The sequence below is a fragment of the Coregonus lavaretus genome (assembly GCF_964263955.1).
Source record: "Coregonus lavaretus genome assembly, contig: HAP1_SCAFFOLD_156, whole genome shotgun sequence".
NCBI lineage: Eukaryota > Metazoa > Chordata > Actinopteri > Salmoniformes > Salmonidae > Coregonus > Coregonus lavaretus.
Window position 1 is genome coordinate 388913 of NW_028164304.1, and position 20890 is coordinate 409802.

At 46.0% G+C, this 20890-nt stretch overlaps 1 protein-coding gene across 1 annotated transcript in view; it reads right to left on the bottom strand.

Moving 5' to 3' along the window:
• The window catches only part of LOC311117217 (neogenin-like), a gene marked incomplete at its 5' end in the record, with an annotated part of 75463 nt that overhangs the window by 11544 nt on the left and 43029 nt on the right, over nt 1-20890 (bottom strand). Inside the window, 10 exons of the mRNA XM_084192194.1 lie at nt 327-392; nt 576-608; nt 1110-1304; nt 3486-3593; nt 4488-4626; nt 11058-11290; nt 15808-15903; nt 16795-16989; nt 17375-17485; nt 18969-19113. Coding sequence (XP_084048320.1) covers nt 327-392; nt 576-608; nt 1110-1304; nt 3486-3593; nt 4488-4626; nt 11058-11290; nt 15808-15903; nt 16795-16989; nt 17375-17485; nt 18969-19113 — 1321 coding nt within the window. The remainder of the gene's footprint in view (nt 1-326; nt 393-575; nt 609-1109; nt 1305-3485; nt 3594-4487; nt 4627-11057; nt 11291-15807; nt 15904-16794; nt 16990-17374; nt 17486-18968; nt 19114-20890) is intronic.

The following is a 20890-nucleotide window of genomic DNA, read 5'->3' on the forward strand; positions in this document are numbered from 1 at the left end:
GATAGTTAGTTGACATGTTGTTGACAGTTATTGAACATCTACACACCATCTACTTAGAAAAATCCAAATAAAGTGTTAGCATGACTTCTTATGTGAATAGGGTTTTGTTCAGTTCCTGCACACTATCTTAGCTGAGAAAGACATTAGTGCTCAATTCCATTTCAGCTTCAATCTGGAAATGAATCCAATGTACCGTGGAACAGGAACTGAACAAAGACCTATTCACACTAAAAACCATTTATGAGGTGGAATGAAATGGACCCACACTGCGGCCAATTGAGTTGATCAAATCAGAATGGACAATGGTGACCTGAAAAGGCCATTACCGTGTGGAGACCCAAAGCCATGGTCAAGAGGTGGTTGGTGACTTCCTGGTTTAACTGGTAAATTGGCTGAGAGAGAGGAGACACAACCACCAGTCATTACACCCAGTTAATGAAATATTACCGGACATATTCACCTTAGCAGAACGCAGATGAAGGGCTTTAGGCACGTGAGTGAGGAAAAAGAAAACAATCTGCACAGTCAATCAGTCATCATTGAGAAGAAGTGAATGGAAGGGAAGAGGGAATTACCTTGGTCATTAGCCATTTTGTCAGAGGATTCAGCTAAACAGCCCAAAGGAGACAGTAGCCAGGGAAAGAAAATACAAAGCAAACACTGGTTAGAGGCGGTAAGGAGAGCAGAGAGCAGAGAAAGAGAGAGAGAGAGAGAGAGAGAGAGAGAGAGAGGTAAAGAGTGCAGCATTGGAGGGGCAGGCAAGCAAGTGTGAACACCAATAAAGGAGAGAGAGATTGAGAGAGAGAGAAGGAGAGGGGGAAAGAAAGAGAAAGAGATAGAGGGGGAGAGAGAGAGAGAAAGAGAAAGAGACAGGGTAGGCCCGGCCCAACAGAATGGTATGTTGTTTGCCAGCATCTATAGAAAGGGGATTGAGAATGCAGCCTGCTACCAGTGAAGAGAAGCTAAGATAATTATTTGAATCTTGACAGACCATTCAGCCCATAATAACGCATATTAATAACTCGACCAATAAGAACAGTTAATACAATCATCCCAATGTTCAACCTTTCAGAGCCTATCAACCTCCAAGGGTTTCCCCCTCCACTTACTCTTGGGGGTGCGGAAGTGTACGGCCTCTGACATGGGGCCCATGCCCTTGGAGTTACGGGCCTGGATCTTGAAGTAGTAGGTGGTGTCCAGAGTCAGCTCCTGGATCTGGTGGGTCAACCTGTTGCCCACCACTGGCTCTATCACCCAGTCATGTACCTCCGCATTCACATCAGTACTGTAGTAGATGATGTAGCCTAGTGGAGCGGGGAGATGGGGGGAGAGAGAGAGATGAGAGATGGGAGAGAGGAGAGAGAGTGGGGGGAGAGAGTGAGATGGGGGAGAGGAGGGGGAGAGGTGAGAGCGATATGGGGGAAAGGAGAGAGAGATGGGAGGAGAGGAGAGAGAGCGAGATGGGTGGAGATGAGAGAGGAGGGAGAGAGAGCGAGATGGGTGAGAGGAGAGAGGAGGGGGAGAGAGCGAGATGGGGGAGAGGAGAGGGAGAGAGCGAGATGGGGAGAGGAGAGAGAGAGAGATGGGGGAGAGGAGAGAGAGATGGGGGAGAAGAGAGAGATGGGGAGAGGGAGAGAGAGATGGGGAGAGGGGAGAGAGAGATGGGGAGAGGGGAGAGAGATGGGGAGAGGGGAGAGAGATGGGGAGAGGGGAGAGAGATGGGGAGAGGGGAGAGAGATGGGGAGAGGAGAAGTGAGATGGGGAGAGGAGAGAGAGATGGGGAGAGGGGAGAGCGAGATGGGAGGAGGGGAGAGGGAGATGGGGAGAGGGAGATGGGGAGAGGGAGATGGGGAGAGGGGAGAGCGAGATGGGAGGAGAGGAGAGAGAGAGCGAGATGGGAGGAGAGGAGAGAGAGCGAGATGGGTGGAGATGAGAGAGAGAGCGAGATGGGAGGGGAGGAGAGAGCGAGATGGGGAGAGGAGAGAGCGAGATGGGGAGAGGAGAGAGGAGCGGGAGAGCGAGATGGGGGAGAGGAGCGGGAGAGAGCGGGATGGGGGAGAGGAGAGAGAGGGATGGGGGAGAGGAGAGAGAGAGATGGGGGAGAGGAGAGAGAGAGATGGGGAAGAGGAGAGAGAGAGATGGGGGAGAGATGGGGGAGAGGGGAGGGAGATGGAGAGAGGGGAGAGAGAGATGGGGAGAGGAGAAGTGAGATGGGGAGAGGAGAGAGAGATGGGGAGAGGAGAGAGAGAGATGGGGGAGAGGAGAGAGAGAGATGGGGGAGAGGAGAGAGAGATGGGGGAGAGGAGAGAGAGAGAGACAGAGAGGGGAGAGGGGAGAGAGAGATGGGGAGAGGAGCGAGAGAGATGGGGGAGAGGAGAGCGAGAGATGGGGGAGAGGAGAGCGAGAGATGGGGAAGAGGGGAGCGAGAGATGGGGAAGAGGGGAGCGAGAGATAGGGAAGAGGGGAGCGAGAGATGGGGAAGAGGGGAGCGAGAGATGGGGGAGAGGGGAGCGAGAGATGGGGGAGAGGGGAGCGAGAGATGGGGGAGAGGGGAGCGAGAAGGGGGAGAGGGGAGCGAGAAGGGGGAGAGGGGAGCGAGAGGGGAAGAGGGGAGCGAGAGATGGAAGAGGGGAGCGAGAGATGGGGGAGAGGGGAGCGAGAGATGGGGGAGAGGGGAGCGAGAGATGGGGAGAGGGGAGCGAGAGATGGGGAGAGGGGAGCGAGAGATGGGGAGAGGGGAGCGAGAGATGGGAAGAGGGGAGCGAGATGGGAAGAGGGGAGCGAGAGATGGGGGAGAGGGGAGCGAGAGATGGGGGAGAGGGGAGCGAGAGATGGGGGAGAGGGGAGCGAGAGATGGGGGAGAGGGGAGCGAGAAGGGGGAGAGGGGAGCGAGAGATGGGGAGAGGGGAGCGAGAAGGGGGAGAGGGGAGCGAGATGGGAAGAGGGGAGCGAGATGGGGAGAGGGGAGCGAGAGATGGGGAGAGGGGAGCGAGAGATGGGGAGAGGGGAGCGAGAGATGGGGGAGAGGGGAGCGAGAGATGGGGGAGAGGGGAGCGAGAGATGGGGGAGAGGAGAGAGAGAGATGGGGAGAGGAGAGAGAGATGGGGGAGAGGAGATGGGGAGAGGAGAGAGAGATGGGGGAGAGGAGATGGGGAGAGAAAGAGATGGGGGAAAGGAGAGAGCGAGAGATGGGAGGAGAGGAGATGGGGAGAGAAAGAGAGAGATGGGGGAGTGGAGAGAGAGAGATGGGAGGAGAGGAGATGGGGAAGAGAAAGAGAGAGATGGGGGAGTGGAGAGAGAGAGATGGGGGAGAGGAGATGGGGGAGTGGAGAGAGAGATGGGGGAGAGGAGATGGGGGAGAGAAAGAGAGAGAGGGGGGAAAGGAGAGAGAGAGAAGGTTAGAGAACAGTTTCAGACCACTTGTTTCTCTGACTGAATAAACATGATAACGGAGAGAGTGTGTGTGTGTGTGTGTGTGGTCTCACCTGTGATTTTTCCATTGGCCTCTGAGGGGGGCTGCCAGTTGACTATGATGGTGCGTGGTTTCAGTTCCTTGCTCACCACAGTCACATCTTTGGGGGACGAGCTGGGAACTGTTAAAGTCAAACAACAGAGAAGGCAGTATGGGAACAAGGACATTCATGAGAGAACTCTTGGCTTTGACATCAAACAGGGGCTGCTTATTAAAGTGCTGTTTCACACATGTACCAGTGTGTGTAACCTGTACCAGTGTGTGTGTAACCTGTACCAGTGTGTGTGTAACCTGTACCAGTGTGTGTGTGTAACCTGTACCAGTGTGTGTGTGTAACCTGTACCAGTGTGTGTGTGTAACCTGTACCAGTGTGTGTGTGTAACATGTACCAGTGTGTGTGTGTAACCTGTACCAGTGTGTGTGTGTGTGTAACCTGTACCAGTGTGTGTGTGTGTGTAACCTGTACCAGTGTGTGTGTGTAACCTGTACCAGTGTGTGGTGAAATGGAAATGTGTTTTTTGCATATCCCACTCCCCGAGACACCCTCGGAGAGTGGGGTCACGGCATGGTATCAGCCATTATTGACGGCGACCCGGGAGCAATTAGGGTTAAGTGCCTTGCTCAAGGGCAGATTGACAGATTTTTAAAAAACATTTCGGCTCAGGGATTCGAACTAGCAACCTATAGGTTACTGGCCTAACCACTAGGTGACCTGCCGCATATTACAGAAAAGCAGTCAATGACAAATGTCAACTACAATCAGCTTTGAGGGTACCAGGATATTCTGTGTAGTCATGTTAAAAAACACGGAAACAAGTACTTCACTGAAGATTCTTTCATTGATGTGTGTGAGTGTACTCGGTATGCCTCTGTGTGTGTGTACACGGTATGCCTGTGTGTGTGTGTACACGGTATGCCTGTGTGTGTGTGTGTGTGTGTGTGTGTGTGTGTGTGTGTACACACGGTATGCCTGTGTGTGTGTGTGTACACAGTATGCCTGTGTGTGTGATCTTACTGGTCTCAAAGGTGGTTCCCTGGGCCGTCATGCTCCAGGTGCTGGTCCTCCTGCCCTTGGTCACCATGACAGAGAACTCATACAGCGTGTTGGGCTTCAGCCCCGTCACCATGTGGCTCAGGTTGGTGGTGTTGGCCGTCTGAACACACACACACACACACACACACACACACACACACACACACACACACACACAGTTCATATTGGAAGGTAGAGTACAGACTTTGACCACAAAGTTGCACTCAAGACCAACGGAACCAGTGTTTCAAAGCAGAAACCTGCTACATGCATCTTTAGCACAAAAACACAGCCATGAATCAATAATACAGTGCCTTCAGAAAGTATTCACACCCGTGGACGTTTTCTTGTTACAGCCGGAATTTAAAATCTATCTATTTAAAATCCTCTGTAGCTCAGCTGGTAGAGCACGGCGCTTGTAACGCCAAGGTAGTGGGTTCGATCCCCGGGACCACCCATACACAAAAATGTATGCACGCATGACTAAGTCGCTTTGGATAAAAGCGTCTGCTAAATGGCATATTGTTTTATTTTTTATTTTTTATTACATTGAGATTTTTTGTCACTGGCCTACACACCAGAGTGTTTCCACCCCATAATGTCAAAGTACAAATTAATTAAATGAAAAGCTGAAATGTCTCGAGTCAATAAAGCATTCAACCCCTTTGTTATGGCAAGCCTAAATACAGTGCCTTGCAAAAGTATTCATCCCCCTTGGCGTTTTTCCTATTTTGTTGCATTACAACCTGTAATTTAAACAGATTTTTATTTGGATTTCATGTAATGGACATACACAAAATAGTCCAAATTGGTGAAAAAAATTACTTGTTGGCGCGTGCATTTGTATTCACCCCCTTCGATATGAAGCCCCTAAATAAGATCTGGTGCAACCAATTACCTTCAGAAGTCACATAATGAGTTAAATAAAGTCCACCTGTGTGAAATGATCTCAGTATATACAGTAGGGAGAAAAAGTATTTAGTCAGCCACCAATTGTGCAAGTTCTCCCACTTAAAAAGATGAGAGAGGCCTGTAATTTTCATCATAGGTACACGTCAACTATGACAGACAAATTGAGAAAAAAAAATCCAGAAAATCACATTGTCGGATTTTTTATGTATTTATTTGCAAATTATGGTGGAAAATAAGTATTTAGTCACCTACAAACAAGCAAGATTTCTGGCTCTCACAGACCTGTAACTTCTTCTTTAAGAGGCTCCTCTGTCCTCCACTCGTTACCTGTATTAATGGCACCTGTTTGAACTTGTTATCAGTATAAAAGACACCTGTCCACAACCTCAAACAGTCACACTCCAAACTCTACTATGGCCAAGACCAAAGAGCTGTCAAAGGACACCAGAAACAAAATTGTAGACCTGCACCAGGCTGGGAAGACTGAATCTGCAATAGGTAAGCAGCTTGGTTTGAAGAAATCAACTGTGGGAGCAATTATTAGGAAATGGAAGACATACAAGACCACTGATAATCTCCCTCGATCTAGGGCTCCACGCAAGATCTCACCCCGTGGGGTCAAAATGATCACAAGAATGGTGGGACCTAGTGAATGACCTGCAGAGAGCTGGGACCAAAGTAACAAAGCCTACCATCAGTAACACACTACGCCGCCGGGGACTCAAATCCTGCAGTGCAGACGTGTCCCCCTGCTTAAGCCAGTACATGTCCAGGCCCGTCTGAAGATTGCTAGAGTGCATTTGGATGATCCAGAAGAGGATTGGGAGAATGTCATATGGTCAGATGAAACCAAAATAGAACTTTTTGGTAAAAACTCAACTCGTCGTGTTTGGAGGACAAAGAATGCTGAGTTGCATCCAAAGAACACCATACCTACTGTGAAGCATGGGGGTGGAAACATCATGCTTTGGGGCTGTTTTTCTGCAAAGGGACCAGGACGACTGATCCGTGTAAAGGAAAGAATGAATGGGGCCATGTATCGTGAGATTTTGAGCGAAAACCTCCTTCCATCAGCAAGGGCATTGAAGATGAAACGTGGCTGGGTCTTTCAGCATGACAATGATCCCAAACACACCGCCCGGGCAACGAAGGAGTGGCTTCGTAAGAAGCATTTCAAGGTCCTGGAGTGGCCTAGCCAGTCTCCAGATCTCAACCCCATAGAAAATCTTTGGAGGGAGTTGAAAGTCTGTGTTGCCCAGCGACAGCCCCAAAACATCACTGCTCTAGAGGAGATCTGCATGGAGGAATGGGCCAAAATACCAGCAACAGTGTGTGAAAACCTTGTGAAGACTTACTGAAAACGTTTGACCTGTGTCATTGCCAACAAAGGGTATATAACAAAGTATTGAGTAACTTTTGTTATTGACCAAATACTTATTTTCCACCATAATTTGCAAATAAATTCATTAAAAATCCTACAATGTGATTTTCTGGATTTTTTCTCTCTCAATTTGTCTGTCATAGTTGACGTGTACCTATGATGAAAATTACAGGCCTCTCTCATCTTTTTAAGTGGGAGAACTTGCACAATTGGTGGCTGACTAAATACTTTTTTCCCCCACTGTATACACCTGTTCTGAAAGGCCCCAGAGTCTGCAACACCACCAAGGGGCACCACCAAGCAAGCGGCACCATGAAGACCAAGGAGCTCTCCAAACAGGTCAGGGACAAAGTTGTGGAGAAGTACAGATCAGGGTTGGGTTATTAAAAAATATTAGAAACTTTGAACATCCCACAGAGCACCATTAAATCCATTATTAAAAAAATTGAAAGAATATGGCACCACAACAAACCTGCCAAGAGACGGCCGCCCACCAAAACTCACGGACCAGGCAAGGAGGGCATTAATCAGAGGCGCAACAAAGAGACGATTGGAGTATCTGTCCATAGGACCACTTTAAGCCGTACACTCCACAGAGCTGGGCTTTACGGAAGAGTGGCCAGAAAAAAGCCATTGCTTAAAGAAAAAAATAAGTAAACACGTTTGGTGTTCGCCAAAAGGCATGTGGGAGACTCCCCAAACATATGGAAGAAGGTACTCTGGTCAGATGAGACTAAAATTGAGCTTTTTGGCCATCAAGGAAAATGTCTGCCGCAAACCCAATACCTCTCATCACCCCGAGAACACCATCCCCACAGTGAAGCATGGTGGTGGCAGCATCATGCTGTGGGGATGTTTTTCATCGGCAGGGACTGGGAAACTGGTCAGAATTGAAGGAATGATGGATGGCGCTAAATACAGGGAAATTCTTGAGGGAAACCTGTTTCAGTCTTCCAGAGATTTGAGACTGGGACGGAGGTTCACCTTCCAGCAGGACGATGACCCTAAGCATACTGCTAAAGCAACACTCGAGTGGTTTAAGGGGAAACATTTAACTGTCTTGGAATGGCCTAGTCAAAGCCCAGATCTCAATCCAATTGAGAATATGTGGTATGACTTAAAGATTGCTGTACACCAGCGGAACCCATCCAACTTGAAGAAGCTGGAGCAGTTTTGCCTTGAAGAATGGGCAAAAATCCCAGTGGCTAGATGTGCCAAGCTTATAGACATACTCCAAGACACTTGCAGCTGTAATTGCTGCAAAAGGTGGCTCTACAAAGTATTGACTTTGGGGGGGTGAATAGTTATGCACGTTCAAGTTTTCAGTTTTTTTGTCTTATTTCTTGTTTGTTTCACAATAAAAAATATTTTGAATATCCCTTTGAGCATGGTGAAGTTATTAATTACACTTTAGATAGTGTATCAATACACCCAGTCACTACAAAGATACAGGCCTCCTTCCTAACTCAGTTGCCGGAGAGGAAGGACACCACTCAGGGATTTCACCATGAGGCCAATGGTGACTTTAAAACAGTAACAGAGTTTAATGGCTGTGATAGGAGAAGACTGAGGATACATCAACAATGTTGTAGTTACTCCACAATGCTAACCTAATTGACAGAGTGAAAAGAAGGAAGCATGTACATAATACAAATATTCCAAAACATGCATCCTGTTTGCAACAAGGCACTAAAGTAATACTGCAAAAAATGTGGCAAAGTAATTAACTTTTTATCCTAAATACAAAGTGTTATGTTTGGGGCAAACACATTACTGAGTACCACTCTCCATATTTTCAAGCATATGGGTTGGCTGCATCATGTTATGGGTAAGCTTGCGAATGTTAAGGACTGGGGAGTTTTTCAGGATACATTTTTTTACTGAATGGTGCTGAGCACAGGCAAAATCCTAGAGGAAAACCTGATTCAGTCTGCTTTCCACCAGACACTGGGAGATGAATTCACCTTTCAGCAGGACAATAACTAAAGCCCAAGGCCAAATCTACACTGGGGTTGCTTACCAAGAAGACATGTTCCTGAGTGGCCGAGTTACAGCTTTGACTGAAATCTATAGTACTTGAAAATCTATGGCAAGACCATATAGCAATGATCAACAACTAATTTGATAGAGCTTGAAGAATTTAGAAAATAATAAAAATGGGAAAATGTTTCACAATCCAGGTGTGGAAAGCTCTTAGACTATTACCCAGAAAGACTCACAGCTGTAATCGCTTTCAAAGGTGCTTCTACAAAAGTATTGACTTAGGGGTGTGAATTATTATGTAAATTAGATATTTTCAATAAAATTGCCAACATTTCTAAAAACCTGTTTTCACTTTGTCATTATGGGGTATTGTGTGTAATAAAAAAATATATATTTAATAAATGTTAAATTCAGGCTGTAACACCTCAAAATGTGGAATAAGTCAAGGGGTATGAATACTTTCTGAAGGCACTGTACATAAACAAATGACGGATAAACTACATAGAGGCTATTCATCCCAAAATAATACTTGAAACGTAGTAGGTATAACATGTGAGACCAGTGGACACCATTTAAATAAAGACAAGATGACATGCAGCGATGAAAATACGTCTTATTACTTTATTAAGCCCATTTCCTCACTATGCCAACAGACTAGGCCTAATCTAGTACCTAGATAGTCTTAGTCCCCTGGTGAAGGCTAGTTCAGGTCCTAGCTTTCTAAATAGCCTGCTCCAGTGAAGCTAGCCACGCCGTGTAGTGTACTAAACAAGACATATATGTCATCCAGGATGTCACAGAGAGAAAAACATCCTGTCCTTTTTGTTGAGTGGAGAGGAGCCATCTGTTTAATAATGTAGGTACACGCTGTGTGTCTGTGTGAAACAGGAAGGCACTTCTGACAGCTGGGACGATCACATCAAGGTGAGAATAATTGTCCAGTGTGAACAATGCATTCGTCTTCCTACAAAACAACAGGGTGACTAACAGGGTTGGGGTCAATTCCATTTCAATCCAGCCAAGAGATTAGTCAAAATTCTAATTCAGACTTGAAAAGCTCCATTTATTTTCACTGGATCTTTGGTAATTCTCAAGTTCAATTCACTTCCTGGATAGACCAAATTGAAATGGAATTGACCCCAACTCCTAATTAGCTCATTAGCATCAACATCACCTGGTTGTCCTCAGTGTGTTGCATTGCGCTAACAGTGACTGCAGTCGCTCCAGACTAGCCATTTAGCATCTACATGCACTTTCAATAACCAGACTAGCCTTTTAGCAATTACACAAGCTTTCAATAACCAGACTAGCCTTTTAGCAATTACACAAGCTTTCAATAACCAGACTAGCCTTTTAGCATCTACATGCGCTTTCAATAACCAGACTAGCCTTTTAGCAATTACACAAGCTTTCAATAACCAGACTAGCCTTTTAGCAATTACACAAGCTTTCAATAACCAGACTAGCCTTTTAGCATCTACATGCGCTTTCAATAACCAGACTAGCCTTTTAGCACCTCTATGTTCTGAATCTTGACAGTCCCCATGTTAGGTGATGGATACAAGCAGTCTCTATGTTCAGTATAGGGATTGACTAACTGCTGAATCAGAATGATGTGTGTTGTATGAACAGTCTGTATTCAGAATGCACTGTCAGGCCCCCATCCCCCAGACTTCTGTCTGTCTTGTCCTCGTTGAATCATTTATGAAACACAGCCCTTTATTCGTGTTCTGCTCTCTACCACACACACACACCATTCCTAATCTTGTTGAGGGGGATAAGTAATAATGTTAATTGAGCTAGGGCAGGATGCTGAAGCCTGGATGAGCATCTCTTACACCTAGTTGAAGGGTTTGTCTTTCTGGGTTTTATACCATACTATGCAGTGCACTGACTTAATGACTCCAGTGCAATCAATGCAATTTATTTGTTAAAGATATTCAATTTATCGCAGACACTATAAACGTCAGTGCTTCATCTATTGGTATTTACTTATCAAAGTGAACATCTCTGTTGTGTAGCATTTAGATGGGGAAGGACTGTGGGAAGGACTGTGAGGCGTTTTGAACCTCATGTAATTGGTGGGTGGGATTACTTTACATCGATTCCTTACCCTGATAGTGGGATAGCTGAACACTTTGATGATTAGAATGGCACAGTAGTAGGATACATATAATATGCTGCGCTCTGATGACACCTTCCACTTTAAAATGAGCCATGAGGGAATCAATAAAAGCTGTGTTGTTTTGAATGGGACCCGGTGGCCGTGACCGTACCTTGAGCTTGGTGTTGGCGGGGATGTTGGTCTTCCAGCGCACCGTATAGTAGCGGGCGTCGGTGATCTTCTGGTTCTTGGGCAGAGAGTTGTCGGCCCAGGTCACCTTGATGGTGTCGTGGCTGAGCACCGAGGACTGTACGCCCACGGGAGGTAGCATGGGGGTGGGGTCTGGTACTGGCGTGAATGGAGCATGGAAGAGTTCATACAAATCAACATCAGGGCCTATGGGGTCTGCCAGCGGTTACCAACACACAAGGTTCATAACAGGTGGCAAACAGAACATGGTGGAAAAAGAGGGAAGAAATTAAAAACATAAAAAAAAGGTGTGTTTTGTGGCGAGGTGGATAGAACAAAAACAAAAGCAAGACCGGTTAAAAGGAAACGGGGTGGGGGGGGGGGGGATACGAATAAGACCGGTTAAAAGGAAACGGGGTGGCGGGGTTGAGAGAGAGAGAGGGGGGGGGGGATACGAATAAGGGTATAACATATGTTAATGAGTTATTAAAATGAGGGAGGTGGAGGGTGGGGGGGATTGGGAAAGGTGAAGAGAAAGAGAGAAAATTCTATTAGATCAACAGACACAGCTATTGGCTACATCAAGGCTTTCTACTGTCTATACAAGGGCTGTTGTCGATCAGACCTGGTTCAAATACCCATTTGTTTTCATGTATTTGATCCAGGGCTGTTGTGTACAACATAATCAACTCACATTATCCACACTAAGTAAAGATGGATAATCACTCAATGGAAAGCTACAACTAGAAGGAAAGTGCAACAGAGTAATCTCTGGTAAAGGTCAAATACATAACATTTAGCCACCTTGCTTGAGAAAAAAATAGGAAAGACAACAGATCAACAGAACAACACATCAACAAGAAAAAGACAACAGATCAACAGAATCTGTACGTATTACTTCAACTAGCCGGTGCCCCCGCACATTGACTCTGCACCGGTACCCCCCTGTATATATAGCCTCCCTACTGTTATTTTATTTTACTTCTGCTCTTTTTTTCTCAACACTTTTTTTGTTGTTGTTTTATTCTTACTTTTTTTGTTTAAAATAAATGCACTGTTGGTTAAGGGCTGTAAGTAAGCATTTCACTGTAATGTCTGCACCTGTTGTATTCGGCGCATGTGGCCAATAAAATTTGATTTGATTTGAGAACAACACAACAAGAAAAAGACAAGATTAAAAATGGCATCTCTAAAACAGTTCCCAGATCTTTTGATATGGTTTTGGTTAAGAGCAGCACAAATACCATACTGACTTACCACACCTTTAAAGAAGAATGCTTATTTTTCATTATTGATAAGGTCTCTGAGTGCAGGGCTAAACAGTGACTCGGTGAATAAGGGCCACAACTACAGTCTCTCTATGTGAATACAGGCACTACTTTACAGTGTCTCTATGTGAATACAGGCACTACTTTACAGTGTCTCTATGTGAATACAGGCACTACTTTACAGTGTCTCTATGTGAATACAGGCACTACTTTACAGTGTCTCTATGTGAATACAGGCACTACTTTACAGTGTCTCTATGTGAATACAGGCACTACTTTACAGTGTCTATGTGAATACAGGCACGACTTTACAGTGTCTCTATGTGAATACAGGCACTACTTTACAGTGTCTCTATGTGAATACAGGCACGACTTTACAGTGTCTCTATGTGAATACAGGCACTACTTTACAGTGTCTCTATGTGAATACAGGCACTACTTTACAGTGTCTCTATGTGAATACAGGCACTACTTTACAGTGTCTCTATGTGAATACAGGCACTACTTTACAGTGTCTCTATGTGAATACAGGCACTACTTTACAGTGTCTCTATGTGAATACAGGCACTACTTTACAGTGTCTCTATGTGAATACAGGCACTACTTTACAGTGTCTCTATGTGAATACAGGCACTACTTTACAGTGTCTCTATGTGAATACAGGCACTACTTTACAGTGTCTCTATGTGAATACAGGCACTACTACTGTATGCAGCATTGCAACAGAACATTTACTATAGCTGAATCACAATAGGACTGTATGTAGAGCTATGTCAGTCACAAGGAATAGAACAGTCCTTGACTAACTCCAGGCTTACAGGAAGCAGACCCGGGGGTCAAGGACAAGCCCTACACTGACGCTGTATTCAAACTCTGTATGTAAGACGTGAAATGTGGGCAATATCTATATGTTCATTGTTGCTAATGTAGCCTATCTAGGGATCTTGTGTGTCAAGGGCGAGGGATCTTAAACGCCACAACTCCCTTTCACTGGCAACTTCACAAAATAGCTTGACTTGGTCTTTACCTATGACTAATGTAGTGATGTTTGATCTGGGATTGATTAGAAATGTCTGATCTATCTGGGATTGATTAGCTTTGCACAGCATCATCTACGTCTGTGTTACTTTCTGACCTTAATGATTTAAGTTACTGGTACTGATTTAGTATCGGTACTCACCACTCATGTCCCAACTTTAACCATTCTCTACCTAATATATTTATAATCTGTATATTCTGTAAGGTTGAGCCCCACTGAATGTTACCCTGGTAACGTCTCTTTAAAGATGGAGGATACCTTTATTATGTAACTAAACAGTTACCCAACGGGAGCACATGTACAACCACCTGCTTCCCTCGCTACAATGGCCTCCAGGGGGTTGCTGAGGTGTGTGTGTATACTCATTATGGAGTCATGGTAAACACTGGTGTTGTGAGAGAGGCAGAAAGAAATGGTTCCCTGGCTCAAGTCGCCCCATTGCCAACTAAACGCTTCAAGATGGCAGCAACGAGCGGACTGGCCAGGCTTCGCTGCTAGCTATGTTACGCCATGCTCTGCGCCAGCCCTGGACGCCAGATTTTGACCATGGTCCAGCGGTAATTAGAAAAGGCTCTGGTCATTTGGTGTAGCCTACCTCCCCCAAACTCACCCCCTCTATCCAGCTCTCTCTCTCCTCGCTGCTCCATTTTACAAGCCATTGTGCACCCTCATTATATTGCAGTTGTGTGTGTGTGTGTGTGTGTGTGTGTGTGTGTGTGTGTCTCTTTCTGGGAAGCATGGAGGATGTCAAGGAAACACGGTGTGGTTATGGGTGGCATGCAAACGGCATCTGTTTTACACTCTGAGAACTCGGTGTCTGCAGTAGTAGAGTAGTCTGTACAAGCCTGGGCTTATTAGCCTGCAGTGCACTGAATTAAAATGCTCATAGAATGCTTCACGCATTTCAGACAGTTATCAGATGCCACATACAGAAGGTTTTATTCTGGTTTGGTTTTATTTATGCTTTATAAAGGAAAGTCACATTGAGATTGAAAATCTCTTTTTCAAGTGAGTCCTGCATATGCTTTCCACCAAGGTTATCTTCCCACTGGATATTTACTGTAATAAATCACAGTCCCTACACAAGACTACTATTTTTCTTCCAAGTTCTCCCAATTTCTTTTAAGTCAAAACATTATCTAGGTCAACCAGTCTTTTTTAATCCAAACTTTTTCATCCAATGAACACGCTAGTGGAGCAACCCCCTGGTGTATTCCAACTGCAGACTGTATTGGAGGGCTTTGGTTCTGTGTTTGAGAGGGAGAGCTGGATCTGACAGAGGGTTGCCAAAGCCACAGCAGGGGTGAGTGTGTGTGTGTGTGTGCGCGCACGTGCTTCTGCACAGTGCTATGTATGTGTGTGTGTGTGTGTGTGTTCTGTGTGCACGCGTACGCCTGAGTGTGTATGTTTCTGTGTGTGTGTGTGTGTGTGGATCGCCCCCCTGCAGCATATTGATGCCATTTCAGTCATCCGGCATCCCGTCCCTGCACAGCAGTGCATGCTGGGATAGTGGAGTGCAAGTACAGACAAACTGACTGATCAAAACGGAGAGGGGGTGACGAAGGGTTGGCTCCAAGTCGACACAGGTTTCAGCCATCACTCCAAGTTCCCTCATCTTACGGGTGTCATAAGATATGACTTACTCTACAGAGCTATGTTGAGCAGCGACTTGCTGCTAGCAATTCATACTTTTTTTCTGTTCAATTGCTGGCATTTGGTATTGTGACCTAAATATCAGCTAATTGTCTGAGTAGCTGTCCTCGGATTAGAGAAATATGGATTGGAGGATATTGCCTTATTATTCCCTGGGAGACAGGACTGAGATGAGCAGGGAGCACTTGTATTGTGCAGTGACATCTGTGACAAAGGGAAAGCCTATTATACCACAGAGAGAATGGCAGGTAAGAGATGCTCTCTGACAAATTGATCCTAATGATCAGGTCTGATGGAAGGCAAACTGCACCATATGAATGCAGGGGGAATAACGTCTGTAATGTAATGTCAAGGCTCTAGTTGATAAAAAACACATTCGGTTTTAGTAACCGTAGATAATTGTATCTCTGAAGTTATTTTGAGTCAAGCCACGTCAGGGTATATTTATTCTGCAAGAGATGATGATGGTGGTGATGGTGATGATGATGGTGATGTAACATTGGTAAAAGACTAGCGTCAGATTCCTTTTTAAAGGGAGTTAAGTTACGGTTCCCATTCTCACTCCCCACTGAAATATGGCATCAAACAGCCTAAAAAGATACCAGCATACGTTTTTACGGTGTAAACAATTACTCCATTAAAATACCATACCACTGGTCCAGTATGGAGGGTATTAGTGACCATCTCATTGGTAAGACTATTTAGGGTGTGGTCCAAGAGACTGTTCCATTGCTCCAGTATTCAGGGTGTAGGGGTCTGTGTAGGTGTCCTACCTGACTGTGGCCTGGTGATGGCGCTCTCGTACACAGGGATCCCCTCTCCCACGTTGTTGAAGGCCTTCAGGGTTATCACATAGTGGGAGCTGGGGTCTGAGGGAGGGAGAGGGGGAGAGAGAAGGAGAGAGAGGGAGAGGGGCAGGGAGAGAGAGGGAGAGGGGCAGGGAGAGAGAGGGAGAGGGGCAGGGAGAGAGAGGGAGGGGGAGAGGGGCAGGGAGAGAGAGGGAGGGGGAGAGGGGCAGGGAGAGAGAGGGAGGGGGAGAGGGGCAGGGAGAGAGAGGGAGGGGGAGAGGGGCAGGGAGAGAGAGGGAGGGGGAGAGGGGCAGGGAGAGAGAGGGAGGGGGAGAGGGGCAGGGAGAGAGAGGGAGGGGGAGAGGGGCAGGGAGAGAGAGGGAGGGGGAGAGAGAGCGTTATGAAATAATGTAGCTAATCAAGTCCTGACTCCTGAGACTCTCTCCTCATATTTATCATCTTGACAACAGGTGAATATTGAAACCCAGTCTCTCATTGGGATTTTAATGAAAAGCTAAATTATGCAACATTTTCTTGGCCATAATCATAATGGGACCCCCCTATCCAAGTAATAATTACAGTAGGCTATGGGATCCTATGAAGCATAGGTAGCCATGCAATCAAAGACTGTTCACAATCATGCATCAAGAAGATGGTTCCACAACAAAACACAGATGACCAAAACACAACAAACATTAAAATAGTCAAAAACAAACTATGAGGACAACAACAACGAGGCCAACAACAACAACAACGAGGCCAACAACAACAACAACGAGGCCAACAACAACAACAACGAGGCCAACAACAACAACAACGAGGCCAACAACAACAACAACGAGGCCAACAACAACAACAACGAGGCCAACAACAACAACAACGAGGCCAACAACAACAACAACGAGGCCAACAACAACAACAACGAGGCCAACAACAACAACAACGAGGCCAACAACAAGAGGGTGTGCTCACCTAGGTTCTCAATGCTGTAGTAGCGCTGCTTGTAGTCCACCTTGATGGTCTGGGCGTGGGGGCTACCGATGCCGTAGCCGATGCTGTAGCCACGCACCACAATGTCCTGGTTCTCCGGCGGCGTCCAGCTCACCACGATGCTGTTGACCAGCGGACGCACATGTAGCGAGCTGGGGATGTCCGGCACTCTGGACTCTGGAGGTAGGAAAACACAGGGGATCAAATGTATATCAAATTATAACAAACAAATTAAACACAATAAACGCAATACAACTTGTTTTTAAAGCATCTCCATATACTTAACAATAGAATCAAGACAATAAAATACATTAAAACCAAGCCATAAATGTAAGGTAGCAGTGAGACCACATTAATAGAAGTCTTAAGAGGGTTTCAAGGTATTTATAATGCTGCTAAACCAACCTTGGTTTGTGCAGTAATGGAAAGACATGCCATAAAACAAAACACTTTGGCCCTGAGCAATTCAGACTAGGTGAAAGTAGTAAAGATGAGGGCTGAGGTAGAGGGATTTGACTGGTCAGTGTGTTAAGGCAAGAGAGGAAAGGAGACAAAGTTTTACCGTCCAGGTCGCTCTCGAAGGTCTCTGCCGTGGTCCACTCTGTGGCGGGCCCTGAGCCGTTCACTGTGATGGCTGACACTCTGAACGTGTACTCTGTCCCCCGCTCCAGACCTGACCACAACACCACACAGAAATCAGTCAAGAAGAGTCAGACAGGAAGCCCAGTTCCATTCCTCCCCAAAGTGTGCCCTCGTCTTGTTCACCCCCCCCCCCCCCCCCCCCCTCAATCCAATGCTTTTAAATCTTTGAGTTGAGTAGTGTGCTCTTTTGAGGGGCAGAGCAAGAAACGGAATTGTGTGTGTGTGCAGAATCAGCCATAGGTTATGCCCATCAGTTTGTGTAGTTAGAAAACTGTCCCCAAACTTTCCTTTCATCCTTCTTAAAGGGTTTACTAACAGTGCATCCCTCACTCCACCACTCAGTTGAGCTGGGCATGCAGACACACTAAATATTTGAAGCCATAATATTTCAAGAGGAAGTCATATATTTCTCTGCTTGAGTGAGGGGAAAATCTATAACTCTGTCAGGGGTGAGATCAAGGGAGAGCTCGTTGTGGCGCAACAAACATTTTCCTCTTCCCAATCCAACGCGTTTGATAGAGATGAACGTTCTGCCCGTGATCACGACGGGTCTGTGGGGGAATTTACACATGAGCAGTTTGAATGTAGCCCAAGCAAGCCGCTACAGAGCTGAGAAGAAAGAAGAAGTACTCTTCACTCCTGGTGGTGCGTGTGGATCTGGATTCCCGCTTGGCCCACCATCCCAGTCACATTGCTGGGTAGGCTATATCACCGCCAGGGGCGTGTTTTGGAAATTCAAAGTCGTGGGAACCGCCCGCTGTCTTTAAAAAACACGTAGCCGCGCTAATTGGCACTAAAATGTTCTTAAGAGTCGGATTGGACGTAGCTGTGTGTACGCTAAATGCTAATCGTGTAGTCTCTCCCTTCATTACTACGGGCTGTCCCTGAGGCAGACTGCTAAAAACCACCAAGCCACTCCAGGCCTCCAAGGCTCTAGAAAGAAAATCTTAAATGCCTTTGAACCAACAAACACCCCCGTTGCACCCCAAATATAATCGTGTTTGACTTTCAAGTGTGTATTCTCTTTGAAGCTGCGCCACACAGCGTGAGACAGGGCCAGAAAAGTTGCTGAGACGACATGTAATATTCATTGCCATCGCTAAGGTCTCTGGTGATATCTATTCGAACTACAGTAACAGTATAATATCAGTTTGGATGTGAGATGAGATGAGTTGTTGAGAACAGGTGACAGTTTGAAGTAACACTGAGACGAACAAGGAAAAATGTGTACAATTCCAAACGACACGCCAGACAAAGGCTCAAATGAGTGAGACAATATCTGGTCCTATGGGACCACAGTATTCAACTTGGAAACTTCCAATTGGCTCCAAAGGTTCAGCTACCATCAGTAGCCACAGAGCCTTTAGGCCTATCTCAAAACAAGACTTGTTTTAGTACATGTACGCGTGCTAATCACGTGATTTCCCATGTAAGATATTGCATGTGCATGACTAATTCAACTCCACAATGACTCATGTGATGAGTAGGTGACCCGGTATTACAGGAGAGCTTACCGTCTATGAGTTGGAAGAGCTGGGTGCCTCCCGTGGTTTCTGCCGCCTCGCTCTTCCTCGTTCCTTTCCGGTAACGGATCTTATACCCCGTGATCTCGCCGTTCTGGGCGCCTGGTGGTGGGGGCTGCCATCGGACCATGATGCTCTGGGGAGGGGGGGGTGGTACGACACACAGTGAGTACTTGGACTGAGCAGACACTGGGGGTTACAGTTTATACTGCTGAACCACAGGAAAATGGTCATATTCACTGAAAACGGACACTTTGCTTTCAATGTGAACTTTGTCCATTCACAAATTTAATTTCAGCTCACTTCCTGAATTGCAATGGACTCGAGCCCAACCCAAGGACAATACTGAATAATCTCTTGCTACTACCATTGACTTTAGAGGTGGAATGACAACCCCAGGACTTTGCAGGTAAGATCACACCAGGGCGATGAGTGGGTGGTTATGGCAATACACACCACTGGTGTCCAGTAACACCACTCGCTGTGACATTGACGTCACAGGGCTAACCTGACCAAGGCTGGTGTAAGGTCAAAAGGCGACATTACACCGGCCTTACAATGCCTTATACCAGTCTTATACCAGCCACACAAAGCCTTACACCAGTCTTATACCAGCCACACAAAGCCTTATACCAGTCTTATACCAGCCACACAAAGTCTTATACCAGTCTTATACCAGCCACACAAAGCCTTACACCAGTCTTAAACCAGCCACACAAAGCCTTACACCAGTCTTAAACCAGCCACACAAAGCCTTATACCAGTCTTATACCAGCCACACAAAGTCTTATACCAGTCTTATACCAGCCACACAAAGCCTTACACCAGTCTTAAACCAGCCACACAAAGTCTTATACCAGTCTTAAACCAGCCACACAAAGTCTTATACCAGTCTTAAACAAAGCAGAGTGATGTTAGGAGGGTGATGCAGTGGTGAAGTATGAAAATGTATGCAGTCACTAACTGTAAGTGGCTCTGGATAAGAGAGTCTGCTAAATGTCTAAAATGTAAATGTATATGTGAAGGAGAAGAGAACAGGCTGTCTGTTGGAGAAAGGAGGGAATAAAGACATGAATAATAAATAAAGAGTGGAGGAGAGGAGCCCTGGTGAGAGGAGAGGCTCCCAGCGAGGGAGGGAGAGAGAGAGAGAGAGAGCGATGGATTCAGGTCCTTAGCTGCAGGCCCTGCAGTGCACTGTGGGATGTTGTGGAGGGAGGCGAGATACTGTAGAGAGTACGCGTATGTGTGTAGGGATGGGTGTGTGTGTGTAGGGATGGGTGGGGGGAACTCAGCGTGGGAGAGGAGTTAATTAACGCTACCCACTGTCGCTCACACATGCACAAAAACACACACAGGCACGCAAACATTCACACACACATCCGTGAGTCCGGGGAATAGCACAAATTAAATCTGTGCTAAGTGTGTTCAATTAGTTTATTTCCATTTTCTTATAGTGCGTTCTGATTTCAGCTACATTCTTTTCCCTCACCCGTTCTCTAAAACACATGTTTAATTGACTCAAGGGAAGGTGAGAAGGCGGATGTTGTCAAGGGGATAAGGGGGGGGGGGGGGGTTTGTGGTTCCCATGTTGAGACTACACTTCCCCTTGTATGTTAGTTTTCACCCCTCAGGCCCGGCTGACTGACACGGCCCACAGGACAGAGCAAATTAAACAATTAAAATGAGAAATCGCATTTTGTGTTTTAATCTAATTAGAAATGTATTTTATAATGATATTCATAATGTATTCATCCATATCAGGCCATTCATTACTGGGTATCAAACAGTGACATACAGCACAAGTCTGAGAAAGGAAGAACAAAGCAAAACCTGATCTGATTGGCCAGTAAATAGAACAAATATAATGTCCCAAATCAGTTCTAGATGCAAGTCAGACTGAATCCATTTCTAAA